Here is a 14,531-nt window from a genome sequence, read left to right on the forward strand (position 1 = left end):
GAAAGGCATAGGTCATCTACAACCTTTTGTAGATGTTCTTGTAGCAAGGAGTTCTTTTTACAGGGTGAGGGTGCTGGCCCCATGCCCAACCTTCCCAGAAGGTACATACAGCGTCTAGCCTTCCCAAACTGTCACCGATCTGGTACTGGCCAGGCTCAACGTTGCTTAACTTCGGTGATCTGGCAAGAACCGATGTGTCAACGTGATTGTGCCGTACATAAATACTGATAATAGATACTTAAAATATTATGGAATTACAGACACATATATTAGTTAAATATGTTTATATATTCATGTATAGAATTCACTCCTAAACTAATTAATCGATCATCATGAATTTTAGAACACAGTGCTAAGCGTAAAGGGTCAAGATATGGGCTATATTTAGTTTAATTTAATTACATGCAAAAGGAGTAAAAAGATGGTTGAAACCCTTCCTGAAAATTCAGATACCTTAGATATTTGTTAAATATTAACAATGACTATTAGCCTTCAATTAATAAATACTCCCTATATTTATTACACTTTGTTCACCGGGTATATTCATCAGGTAGTTAAATTCTTTTAATGAGCACCGCGGCTCCTATGGTCACTGGAATTATTAATCTTACTAAGGTTCCAGAACTGCTGTTTCTTTCTATCTATAGCTAGATATCCATACCTATTTATCTATCTATCTATTTATCTATCTATATCTAACTCTCTAACATCTCTCTCTAATATAGGTGGGGGCAGTGGAAGGAAAGGTAGCAAGAAATAGAAAATCTTCCGACTTCTTGCACTATATATATATATATGATGATCGAAATTTTGCTTCTACACTTTCCAACCATACCCCTACCCACAAAGAGTAATGCTTGGAAATATGGCATAATGACACTATCTAGAGATACTACATTACACCTCCTCAAAGAATGGAAGTAATGCCTGGGAGGACGTTATAATGAACGGATATATATTACATTGCCTCCCCCCCCATAGGAGGAGACAGTATACAACAAGGAAAATATGTGGCAGACATTAAACTGACTAATCTCCAAATTTTTATTTGAAAAATATAATATTAGTTGTCTCCCTTAGAAATAAAATTTTGTTTCTTTTTCTTTTTTTAGAAGTCACCGTTTCCGGTTCTCAAAAAAATCATGTGACAAGAAATAAGGGACTTCTCCCTTCCTCTTTAGAAGGCTAGAGTTTGACGTGGTAGGACGGGGTTTTTTTTGTTCTTCGCGGCACTAAGCAAAGCCTTCACCACGTGTGTACAAAATATGTAATTCTCCAGGACTAAGCTGCCCAGAAAAAGGACCCTAAAAAAAATGGCAACGCTTACAGCTAACGTAAGGAAAGCCCCGCGGCATTTTCTTGTTGTAATTCGTAACGAACAAACTTTTAACTACTCCCATGAACTCTTATTTTAAAAAACACGTGTTTTCAACACATGCTCTTACCATGAATTCTAAACCCATGTGGATTTTAACTATTCTATGAGCTCCTCTTTAATAACCATTACTCCTTAAACCAGCTATAAAAAAACAATTTCCTCAGTCAGAAGGATTTCTACCCTAAGAACTCACTAGATAATAAACTTCTACTCCATGTAACTCTCCGATAAATAAATCTACATCATTATTTTTTTTACGCTAATCTGACGGTATTTTTTATTTATTTTTCCAAGAAATATTTGTAAGTGACTTGTTGCCACTTTACCTCCATTACCGGTAACAGGTTACTTCAATGGTGACTCCGCTCGTCAGACTTTGGGAGAACACGCACGGATATGGACAGTGATAACTTACCGGCGACCATGGCAGTACAGGGCATTCTCAAAATTCCGCCTTTCTAGACACACAACCCGATGTTGTGGTTCGCACATGTGGAAGCACAATTTTTCACGCAGCGAATTCAGAACCAAATGAAGAAACTACATTACGTGATAGCCGCGCTCACACATGAAGTGATGGCTGAAGTGCGTGACTTAATTATGGCTCCCCCAGGATCTGTTACCTACGACACCTTCAAGTCGGAGTTAATAAGAAGAATAACCGATTCCCCGCAGAAGCGTCTCCGGCAACTACTGGTCGAGGAGGAACTTGGCGACCGGACACCATCCCAACTGCTCAGATGGATGAAACAGTTATTGGGCGAGAGCACTTTACAGCCTGACATCCTCAGGCAGTTATTTGTCAGCAGACTACCGTCCAATATCCAAATGATCCTCGCTTCTTCCAAGGACACCACACCGGTCGAGGAATTGGTGGAGTTGGCAGACAAAATTATGGAAGTGGCAGTTTCCGTAGCCCCAGTCCACGCTCAGCCCTCAAAGGATTCCTTTCCTGAGGCCTCGGCCACTTCCATAGATATCCGCGAAGAACTGGAGAGAGAGGCCCAACTCATTGAGAACCTGAGCGACCAGCTACGTGGCATGGAGCTCCGAACGAACCAACACCCGCGTTTGAGCAGGCAGGACCATCCGCGATGACGAAGTAGCAGTCAAGAGAGCGACAGGCTCTGTCATTTCCACGCGCCTTTTGGCGAAAGGGCATTCCGGTGTCGCAAGCCTTGTTCCTTCGAAAAAAGTGACAGGCAAGTGGGAAACGGCCAGGCCAGGCGATAGGGGCAGCCAACACCCCAGGCAGAAACCACATTAGTTGCACCTTTTATGTGATGGACAAAAACACTGGTACACAATTCCTCGTTGATACTGGTGTGGAAGTCAGCATTATCCCCAAGAAATTGGTGAAAGAGCGACGACCCCAGTCGACCTTCTGCTTACAAGCCGTGAACAACTCACCCATCCTGAACTTTGGAGAAAAATCCCTAACATTAAATCTGGAATTTCGACGCACTTTCCAATGGATTTTTACCATCGCGAAGCTGCCCGTCCCGATTTTGGGAGGGGATTTCCTGCATCATTTTGGCATGCTCGTGGACGTTAAGCGCGGCAAACTAATCGACACCGGACCAGACTTACCGTGCAGGGGAAGATTAATAGAACTATGGACATAAGCCCGGTCATATTAAAGGATGCCACGGACCCATACACGGACCTCTTGAAAGGTTTTCCAAATATAACCCGTCCTGTTTTTACCAACGACAAGGTTACACACGACGTTACCCACCACATCCAGACCAGAGTAAACACGCGCCCGTGCAGACTCAAACCTGATCGTCTACAGGCCGCCAAGCAGGAATTTCAGCACATGCTGGACTTGGGTATTATTCGTCCATCCGATTGTAACTGGTCATCGCCACTCCATATGGTGCCCAAAAAGTCAGCTGGGGACTGGCGCCCTTGCGGGGATTATCGAGCACTCAACAGCTGCACGACTCCGGATAACTACTCCATTCCCCACCTCCAGGATTTTTCAAACTCTCCACGGCAAATGGATATTTTCAAAGATCGATCTCGCCCGTGCGTACAATCAGATACCTGTGGACCCTGAAGATATCCCCAAGACTGCGATAACCACCCCATTCGAACTCTTCGAGTTTCTACGAATGCCTTTTGGATTGAGAAATGCTGGCCAGTTTTTCCAGCGATTTATTGACGCGGTTTTACGTGGACTACCGTTCGTTTACGCCTACATTGATGATCTACTTGTAGCAAGTTCATCCGAGAGCGAACACGCGCAGCATCTTCAGCAACTGTTCCACAGATTGTCAGAATACGGCGTTATCATCAACCCCAGCAAGTGTGAGTTTGGAGTTGCTTCACTTTCTTTCCTTGGACATGTGATCGATTCGGAGGGTATCCGCCCTCTCCCGGAAAAAGTCCACTCCATTGTTGAGTACCCGCCACCCACCTCCCTTCGTAAACTTCAAGAATTCCTCGGTTTGATAAACTTTTACAGGCGTTTTGTTCCTCACTTTGCCGAAATCGCACAGCCCTTAACGGATGTACTCAGGAACAAAAAGAAAAAAAATGAGGTGATCACCTTGAACGGATCGGAAATACACTCCTTCAACAGGGTAAAAGAAGCGTTAATAGCTGCAACTATGTTGGTGTTCCCACACACGAACGCACCCCTTGCGTTGTCAGTAGATGCATCCGACGTGGGTATTGGAGGGGTGTTACAGCAGTTTGTAGAGAACACGTGGCAATCCCTATCTTTTTTCTCCAGGCGACTACAGAATGCTGAGACCAGATATAGTACCTTCGGCAGAGAACTTTTAGCCGCTTATTGTGCGGTCAAACATTTCCGTTACATGCTGGAAGGATCTGATTTCACGCTCTTTATGGACCATAAACCGCTGTCGCACGCCTTACTCGCCAAACCTGGCAAACATTCACCCAGGGAAGCTCGTCATTTGGACTACTTTTCTCAGTTCACGTCAGATATAAAACACATGAAAGGCACTGAGAATGTGGTCGCTGACGCATTATCGCATATGCACATTGATGCAATCCAGTCAACTGATAGTATCGACCTTAAACAGATCGCCGCTAACCAAAGGGGCGATGAGGAGTTGAATCGCTTGCGACATTCCGAGAACCTATCATTCAAACAGGTTCCCTTACCATCTTCTAGCGAAGTGATTTGATGTGACACCTCAACCGGACACGAGCGTCCTTATGTTCCCCTCAAACACAGGCGAGCCATTTTCTCCCAGCTGCACAACCTATCGCATCCTGGCATCCACTCAACGCAGAAGTTGGTGACGTCTCGTTTCGTATGGACCGCTATCAATCGAGATGTACGTGAATGGGCCAGGAGTTGCATCCCTTGCCAAAAATCTAAAACTCATAGACACATTAAGAGCCCACTTTCGACTTTCTCAACGCCTGAAGCTCGTTTCCAGCACGTCCATATAGACTTAGTGGGTCCACTCCCACCTTCCAGTGACTATACACATCTGTTAACTTGCATTGACAGGTTTTCTAGATGGCCTGAAGCCATCCCCATCAGAGATACTTCTGCCGAAACTGTGGCACAAGCACTTATCGCACACTGGATAGCTCATTATGGGGTGCCTAATGCCATTACAACCGACAGAGGTAGACAATTCGATTCCTACCTATTTTCAGAATTGTCTCATCTGCTGGAATGTAAACACATACGTACGACTTCGTATCACCCGTCGGCGAACGGCATGATCAAGCGCTTTCACAGGCAATTGAAAGCGTCCCTGAAAGCATACTCCGACCCTACCAGATGGACAGAATGCCTTCCCTTCGTTTTTCTAGGTATTCGGTCCACCATCAAAACAGATATCGGTCTGATCCCAGCTGAAATGGTCTACGGAGCCTCACTGACCTTGCTCGGACAAATGGTCACACCAACCACCCCTGAGCGCATGCCAGACCCGGCGAGTTACACCTCCCGTGTAAAGGAATATATGTCAAAACCTCTCAACATCGCGCCGAGAGCACAAGATGTAACCACCCACGTTCCCAAGGACATAGACACTTGGACTCACGTATTCATCCGAAACAGTGGCATGACTACCTGTTTCCAACCGCCGTACTGAAGAGATATCCGAAGTTCTTCATAATCAATATTAACGGCAGACGTGACTCGGTCAGTATTGACCACCTGAAGAGAGCGATTTTTGACGATGATGTCACTCACAAGCAAAAACCAAAGACTACGGTCCTTTTCGACGAGAAGGACTCATCGAGCGCGACCATTTCTACCAGGTCGGGTAGACACATCCAGCGGCCACCACCATTCGCTGTCTACACGCAGTGACATTTCTTTTTTGTCTCTTTATCGACATTCTGTCTAGTAAGGGGGGTATATAGCAACTACACCGGAACCAAACTTGACAAGGAACATTTTTTTTAGAAGTCACCATTTCGGGTTCTCAAAAAAATCACGTGACAGGAAATAAGGGACTTCTCCCTTCCTCTTTAGAAGGCTAGAGTTCGATGTGGTAGGACGGGTTTTCCCTTCGCGGCACTAAGCAAAGCCTTCACCACGTGTGTACAAAATATGTAATTTTCCAGGACTAAGACGCCCAGAAAAAGGACCCTAAAAAATGGCAACGCTTACAGCTAATGTAATGAAAGCCCTGCTGCATTTTCTTGTTGCAATTCGTAACGAACAAACTTTTAACTACTCCCATAAACTCTTATTTTAAAAAACACGTGTTTTCAACACATGCTCTTACCATGAACCCATGTGGATTTTAACTATTCTATGAGCTCCTCTTTTTAATAACCATTACTTCTTAAACCAGCTATAAAAAAAAAACAATTTCCTCAGTCAGAAGGATTTCTACCCTAAGAACTCACTAGATAATAAACTTCTACTCCATGTAACTCTCCAATAAATAAATCTACATCATTATTTTTTACGCCAATCTGACGGTATTTTTTTTTCAAGAAATATTTGTAAGTGACTTGTTGCCACTTTATCTCCATCACTGGTAACAGGTCGCTTCAACATCACTGCATGCCGGACAACACCGTGAAGGTACATCTAGTTATATCTAAAGTCATCTAATTTAATCTGTCCCAGACGACAAATAATATGAAGCATTAAGTAATTAAATGAAAATAAAAGTTAACAAGGGGAAGAACTCATTTTTTTATTTAAGAGTATAATAAGAGTTGTCTCACATATAAAATTTTATTTCTTTTTCTCTATAAGTTTAACAGGTGTACAAATAAGAATTAGAAGATCAAAGTGTAGTATCTGTTCTTCAGATGCTGCACTTCTATTTCTCGTTCTCTTTCGATGGAGGAGAAATCCTTCACGACTGAGACAATTTTTATTTTTGTACCTTTTCTCCACGTTAAAAAAACGACCCTGGTGTCTAACTCTGTCCCGTGGGGAGGCATAGTAAATAGGTACAAATAAGAATTAGAAACGTCACTGCATTCCAGGCAAAAAAAAAAAAAAAAAAAAAAAAGGCATTTTTTTTTTTTTTTAAATGCGCACATGATGCAGCTCAAAATATTTCCAAAGACTTTGGTTAGTTGACCTTCGATTGCATCTTTTACCACCACCACCCCTTCCCCTTCGTTCACTGTCTGTTTGGGAAACTTGGTTTCTGTTTTCGTTGGATCATTCAATGTTAAAACGGAAAACAGAAGATTACCATTTGCTCCGTTTGTCTTGTGTGTGTGTGTGTGTGTGTGTGTGTGTGTGTGTGTGTGTGTGTTTTGTTTTGTTTTTGTTTTTAAATAAAAAATTTTCCCTCACTGGCAACCATTTCTCTGTTAAGGAACCACCTGTCTTTCTGATGCAAAGTATTGATTTCTTTTCTTTCTTACGAACTTAAAAAAAAAAAGATAAAACTAAAGCATTAAAGTCGTTAAGCTGCCCCCGCCCCTCCCATTTTCTTTCAAAAGGTCTGTTTAAACAACATTACAGAAAAGCCACAAACTGGATTAATTTATGACAGAAAACTTTTTGTCCTTTTTTAATGTAAGTTTGTTCATATTAACTTGTAGTCTGTTGGGCGTCTTAACTTTTATGATTAGAAATTTTTTGCTTCAGTATTTATTCTAATAGCACTCAATATGTAAATAAAACTACATATTTGTATAGGAATGTAAATATGGCAAGTAGGCTTCACAGAAAGGTTTGCGTTGCATTCCACTGGTTGGCAGTGGTAAGGCTCTATTGGTTAGTCCTGGCATAAATTACATAAACGTCTCTGAGTAGCTTACTTGCCATAAATATATTTTTATACTACTAATACTACTACAAAGCTCTACTTATACATTGGGCACTACTGAAGTAAATACTAAAATAATATATATATGTACATTTAGGCAGTATTTTGTCTCTTTGGCATATTTCATTAAAAAAGATAGGCGTTTTTTTTTTTTTTTTTGTCTATTAATTCTGTTGTTGATCCTTTCCAACTTCCAAATAAGGGTCTTCACTTCTGGCAGGAACTGGCTGATATAATCGCCATATTTGTTGTAAGTCCGAGTACTTTCCAATTATTCTGGATTCATCGTCAGGGATAGATTAATCTAACTGGGTTATAATTTTTTTATAATAACGTGTATATTTATTTCATTGGTTAATTATTTTAATAACTTTACAAACATTTACGGATATTACTACTATTGGTAAAGTTTGTTTTATTGATAGGTTTTCAGTTTTAAAAAAAAAATGTAAATTGTTCAAAACCAGTTAGATTAATCTATCCCTGACGATGTATCGAGAAGAACTGGAACGTACACGAACTTACAAATATGTCGGTTATATCAGCCAGTTTCTGTCAGAAGTGAAGATCGTTATTCAGAAGTTGGAAAGTATCAACAACAGAATTTATAGACAAAATCCTCGTCTTTAATTCGAATTTTTTTTTTTTTTTTTTTGTCGACTCTGCTGGAAACTGAAAGCTGTCTGAAAACAAACGACAAGTTCACAAGAATAAATTATCATAGTTTATTGGTTTCTCCGGGGGGGGGGGGAATCAATCTCTGAATTATGGTCGTTTTTTTTTTTTTAAGTACTCGCTGGCTGACAGATGTCTTATGCGGACGAATTTCCCAACTCGAAAGTATGAACTCACTGGAAAACGGAAGAGAAACAAACATTTGACGAAGGGGTTGTATCTCGAAATAATATAAAGTCCCACTCTAGTGATAAAAAAAAAAAAAACAAAAAATCTATAATCAAGTAAGATTTTATTTTTTTATAAATAGCCTTGTTATTCAATACTCAGTTCTCCTTTTTTATAACTCAATATATTCGAACAGTGCTACAGACCAGTGGTTCCCAGCCTTTTTGCATAGCGGCATACTATTGAGTTCTTCAATTTTTTTGCCCATCCTACCACAAAAAAAAAAAAAAAAAACATTTAAATGAATAGTTAACAAGGCTTACCAATGTTTTTCATCAAAAATGCAAAATATCTGACAATTTTAGACTATTTATTATATACTTGTCCGTCGTAAAATACGCTTAAATATATTTTGATTCATGCAGATCTCGTGCTTATTACAGAGAATTCTCTATTGAATATTATATTGTGCCTAATATATATAGTACTGATTTCACAAGTAAAAAAAAAAATGACTTGTGCTATCAGCTAGAATCGAAACCAAAGCATTTAACGCTTCAATTGCATTTGCTATTTGCTACCATTTGAGCAAACCTGACGGATAGACAAGTTATAATTTATAAACCACTTTTAACTATACTTAATTTACGCATGCACAAACAAATAGAAATATCAACAAGTTGAAACGAACATTTTGCATTTCAACTTCCCGACTTTGGCACACGTTGTTCATCCATCCAAACAAAGATTTTACTCGTTATAAACCATTCTTGGTGTGGGATTATTATTTCCTGTTAATTTCAATATTATGTGACCAGTAGTTTAAAAAGTTGTGGATTAAATATTGACACACAGACATACATGCATGCATACATCTGTTTTATTTATATAGAATTTATTTCTCCTCTTTTTTTTTATATCTAACTAGCCTAAGTGCTCGGCGTTGCCCGGGTGTTTGAAGGTGTGTGTTGAGCAAAATAAATAAATAAATAAATAAAGTGCTAGTAGGCAGGCTCAAGCCTGTACCGTGAAGGAAGAAAAGAACGTGAAAAAAAAATGTGACATCTTTGCCGTTGCGTCTATCGTCAAACCAGAAGTGGCGAAGGTTTAAATTAAGACTAGTCAATTGAAAAAGGGGAAAATTTCGAAAATAGCGGCGAAAAAAAAAACAAAAAAAAAAACGACTCCTTATAGAAAAGTGTCCAGTTGAGGGTGGAAGAATTAACGTTTTCAGCTAATTTTTCGATATTTGTCGTCCAAAGGGTCGAGCATCAAAACGATACTGATCTATTGAAAATCCGTCGCATCTGTCGAAAGTTTTAGGCAGACATACAGACATACAGGTGAGATTTATATTATAGACTAGCGAAGGGTACCCGACATTTCCCGGGTGTTTGGAGGTGTGTGTGGTTTTGGGTAAATCCAAACTCCGGGGGGGGGGTAAAATAAAATAAAAATGTTTTGGTAGGTAAGTATGAGGATCGAACCCGAACCCTTGAGGTAAAGTTGTAAATTAAAGTGTGAAAGAAAAAAGAGTGCGACGGTTTTAACCATTGGGCCACCGCGAGATGCTAACGGAAAGACGTTTGAATTTATTTAATTACTTGGATTTGGCAGGTGCACGTTTTAATGACTTAATGACGTCAACTTTTGACTGCGGGGTAGCATTTCATTTAGTGCGGGAATGATTTCACCCCCCCCCAGGACGTTGGGGGTAGGGGGAAACATTATAGGAAAAGGCTTAACCTACATGCGGCGAGCGAAAACTGTTGAATATTTATCTTCCCGAAGTCGAGCAAATTAAATAGACAGGCGAGCTCCGTTGTTAAATCTGAGATATTACGATTTACATGTGATATAAAAAGTTTTAAAAAGTTGTTAGGCGACCGATCGCTTCTCTGAAAAAAGCCTTTCTTGGACATACACAAAAAGCGAACATACATTTTCGCTTTTATATTTATAGATTATCAATATCACTTAAGTAATAATTTGAGTAAGTATTTATTAATACAAACAACCGTTATAAAGATATGAAAGCTTTTTTCCACCTATAACATCTTTGTGTTACGCCAGTAATCATTCTATGGCACACTAATGTGATATGACACGATGATTGGGAACCAATGCTATAACTTTTAAATAAACTTAAAATGTTTGATAAAATGTCGCCCATTTTGTTCTTCAATCTCCATATTAATAAAACTGGATCAATTATACTTAAGGCACCCCAAAATGAATGGCGACTAAAAAAACGTTTTTACTTTAGGTGAAAAGGGGGAGAGAGATAAGATATTGTTTATGAAATTTGAAAAAAATTGTCTTTCATTTGATTTTGTCCAGGTTTCTTCCACAGGGTCATTGGTTACAGAAAGAAGAATAGGCAATTGGATTTAATATGAAATTCGACGAAATCGATATTTTACTTTTAACCCCCCACAAACACACAACCCTACATTTGGCAAATCAAACGAAATGAAGCTTTAAGTATGTACATTTTATTAAGAAAACTATTAAAGTCAAAGAAATAAGGGAAAACTGGTTCTATGCTATGCAGTGAAAAGGATAGATATGTATAATTATCTTAAAAAGATTTGTATATATAAATATTATCTATAGATACAAGTTTCATCAGTGTGGCTAAACCTAACAAGATTTGAAACCAGAAGCCCAGAGATTGCGCCTGATGCTCTATTACTGAGCCAAAAAAATTCTGCTACTAAAAGTGGAAGATATATGTATAAATATATGCATACAAAGTGAGCACATACATGCATACAGAGAGACAGAGACAAAAAGAGACATACTGTACACACATCTCTCTCTTATTACAGATCATTTATTTAAAATCTATCATGGTTTCATTGATGTGGATTGACCTTTTACCGTTTAAAAAGTTAAAATCTATCAAATAATCAGCAGCTCACAATGTGAAAACAAATCGAATATATACATACACACACACACATATATATATATATATATATATATATATATATATATATATAAATTAGATACGCTCTTTACCATCTCGTGTATCTTTATAGCAAAAAAGGCTCGCTGTAGTCTAAAACGGCAAAACATTCAATGAAGTTGGAAAATTCGTGCAGCCCATCACTGAATGTTTTCGTGTTTCTACATACCTTTTTTTCTTTCTTTTTTTTTGTGCTATATCGAGTGATGGCAATGTTCGAAAACGAATTTGCTGCCATCATATATATATATATATATATATATATATATATATATATATATATATATATAGTAATTTATAAAATTACTATGGCGATTAAGCTACACTGAATATTCTGCGTTTCATCCAACTATAGGATTCGTCAGGCTCGACGAATCCTATAGTTGGATGAAACGCAGAATATTCAGTGTAGCTTAATCGCCATATATATTTTATAAATTACTAACTAGCTCTACCTACGTATTGAGCACTTTTGAAGTAAATACTTAAAGTTTACGCATAAATCTATACTTTCGTATATTAAATTTATGCGAATAAATGAAGTAGGTATATATATATATATATATATATATATACGGAGAAAGATTATATTATGTACGTATACTTATATATGCGATGCTCAGTGTGGAATTGTGAGGTAAGGGTTGTGCAATCACCAACCACGTCTCTCCTGAATCGGCACGGCTTGGATCCAATGGCAAAGAGAGGCCCAAGACTGACTGGAAACAATGCCGAGATAAGCGGAGAGCATATACAGCACCTGGAATTCCCAAATAGTCACCAATTTTTAGTACTGAATAGGCTCAACCTTTCTTATGTATGTAAAGAGATTACATTACACATACAGATATATATATATATACATATATAATAGAGAGAGAGAGAGAGAAGATAGTGTCTAGTAGGCATTCAAGTTTTCTCCAGTAGGCATTATATCCAGTGTCGTGACTATGTAAATTTGTTTATATATATATATATATATATATATATATATGATGGACTTTCCTGTCGATTTCGACATGCGAGATTCCGCCACAACCACTAAGTTGCTCGGAAATCCACTCAGATGGTTTGCTTATAGTGGTGAAGGCTTTTTGGTGTTACTGCTAACCTTTGTCGGTACAGATGACTGCCACAGGATAGAGTATACAGTATACCGCAGGTTTTTACATCAGAGTTTTTTCTTAATGAAGACTGGGGGTGAATCTCTCCAAGTGAATGAGATATATATATATATATGCGTGTGTGTGTGTGTGTGTGTGTGTGTGTGTGTGTGTGTGTGTGTGTGTGTGTGTGTGTATGGTTGTATATAATGTAATTTATCTCTACAAATAATACCTATATGTAAACATTTGTAGAGATAAATTATATACAACCACACACACTATATATATATATATAAACACAGAGATAAAGAGTGTTTATCTTATACACATATATACATACAGTTATATAATCAATATAACACACAAACGCACGCGCACACACACACACACACACACACAATTTCTTCAATTTTGTGTTAACTTACTGAAAATCTGCTCGGTCTTGGTTGAAGTTTATCTGAAGACGTCGACATAATGGCAGGTTTTAAATCTTCAACAGGAGTGGAAGCGCTGCTCTCAGAGGAAGATACAGTTGTCATGGTGATGGGATGGCAGGAAACGGTGTAGAGATAACAGGAAGTGGATGCTGGGAAGTGAGAAAAGAAGGCAGGCCTAACCCAAATGTACTTTACAAAAGGGCCACTGTCGAATGTCTCTCAGGATTCTGAAAAGAAACAAAAATGAACACAGAAACGTAATTATATTGGCCGATTAGAAAAAAAAAAAAAAAAAAAAAAAAAAAAGGAAGGAGAGACAAATAAAATTGGAAAATAAAAGAAAGTATTAGTAAAAAGAGTTAACAGAATAGAGAAATGAATAAACAGTTAAAAAATTCGGAGAGTAACGAGAAAATGAAAAAGGTAATAGTATCAAGTATAAAGTATCAAGAAAAAAAAAGCCAGGAGTACCATGCAGAAGGGAAAGGCCAGAAGTACCATGCAGAGGGAAAGGCTAGGAGTATCATGCAGAAGGGAAAGGCCAGGAGTAACGCACAACAAGGAAAGGCCAGGCGTAACGCACAACAAGGAAAGGCCAGGCGTAACGCACAACAAGGAAAGGCCAGGCGTAACGCACAACAAGGAAAGGCCAGGAGTAACGCACAGCAAGGAAAGGCCAGGAGTAACGCACAGCAAGGAAAGGCCAGGAGTAACGCACAGCAAGGAAAGGCATGCAAAATGAAATTTAAATATAATGTGAAGAAACTTTCATTAACTTTCCTCCCTTTTCTTTATTTCCAATCTTATTTGTTATATATTTTCCCTTAACATTTGTTTTATTTGGTACTCCTATTCATTTTTGCTTGTTACTCTTACTTCTCTGTAAGTTATTCCGAAGCGTTTTTCTTTGTTATTCTTACCATTTTTCTGCTTCTTACTCCCGCCTTTTCTTCTTTGCTAGTTACTCCTGTCTTGTGTTGAAGTGACCGTATTTAATAAAAATATGTGCTTTGCTTTTCTTTAAATACTCTTTTCTACCTTAAACAATACATATTGCCACTTAAAACGTAGGACTATTTTGAGGGATCATATCTACAAGGACTGCGGGGAGTTGAGTAGCAAGATGTCTGTTCACATTACATTTAAATTTCTGCAGTTTAGTACAGTCAGGGAAGCAGGAAACAGCGAAGAAATTCCAAAGTCTAGAAGTACAAGGGAAGAAACTATTAGTGTAGACGGCTTTCTGGCATCTAGAGACTTTAACAGTGAATGGGTGGGATTTTGCTGCCTGTCAGGTTAATAAGGGAGATATACTTCAAGGAGGCACAAGTTTCTGAGTTCATCAAAGCACATTCCATGAAAGTACTTGTAGAACAGGAACAGGGATGTGATATTGCAGCAATGGGATAGCGGTCGGAGCTTGGTCAACAGTGTCATACTTATTAGATTTGAGACTCTTTATGACCCTGAGCGAGAGACTAGTGGTAGATGCAACAGTCCCGATGGGAACAATACTCCATGCATGAGCGAGTTGTGGCTTTGTAAAGATAT

At 38.7% G+C, this 14,531-nt stretch overlaps 1 protein-coding gene across 1 annotated transcript in view; it reads right to left on the minus strand.

The window, feature by feature from the left end:
* The window catches only part of LOC145245859 (solute carrier family 2, facilitated glucose transporter member 1-like), a 195,064-nt gene that overhangs the window by 52,177 nt on the left and 128,356 nt on the right, over positions 1 to 14,531 (minus strand). The window contains exon 2 of the mRNA XM_080107567.1: positions 12,969 to 13,207. Within this exon, the coding sequence (XP_079963693.1) occupies positions 12,969 to 13,082 (114 nt within the window). The 5' untranslated portion in view covers positions 13,083 to 13,207. The remainder of the gene's footprint in view (positions 1 to 12,968; positions 13,208 to 14,531) is intronic.

This window comes from Euprymna scolopes, chromosome 23, assembly GCF_053919585.1.
Source record: "Euprymna scolopes isolate OS-2025 chromosome 23, ASM5391958v1, whole genome shotgun sequence".
Lineage (NCBI taxonomy): Eukaryota > Metazoa > Mollusca > Cephalopoda > Sepiida > Sepiolidae > Euprymna > Euprymna scolopes.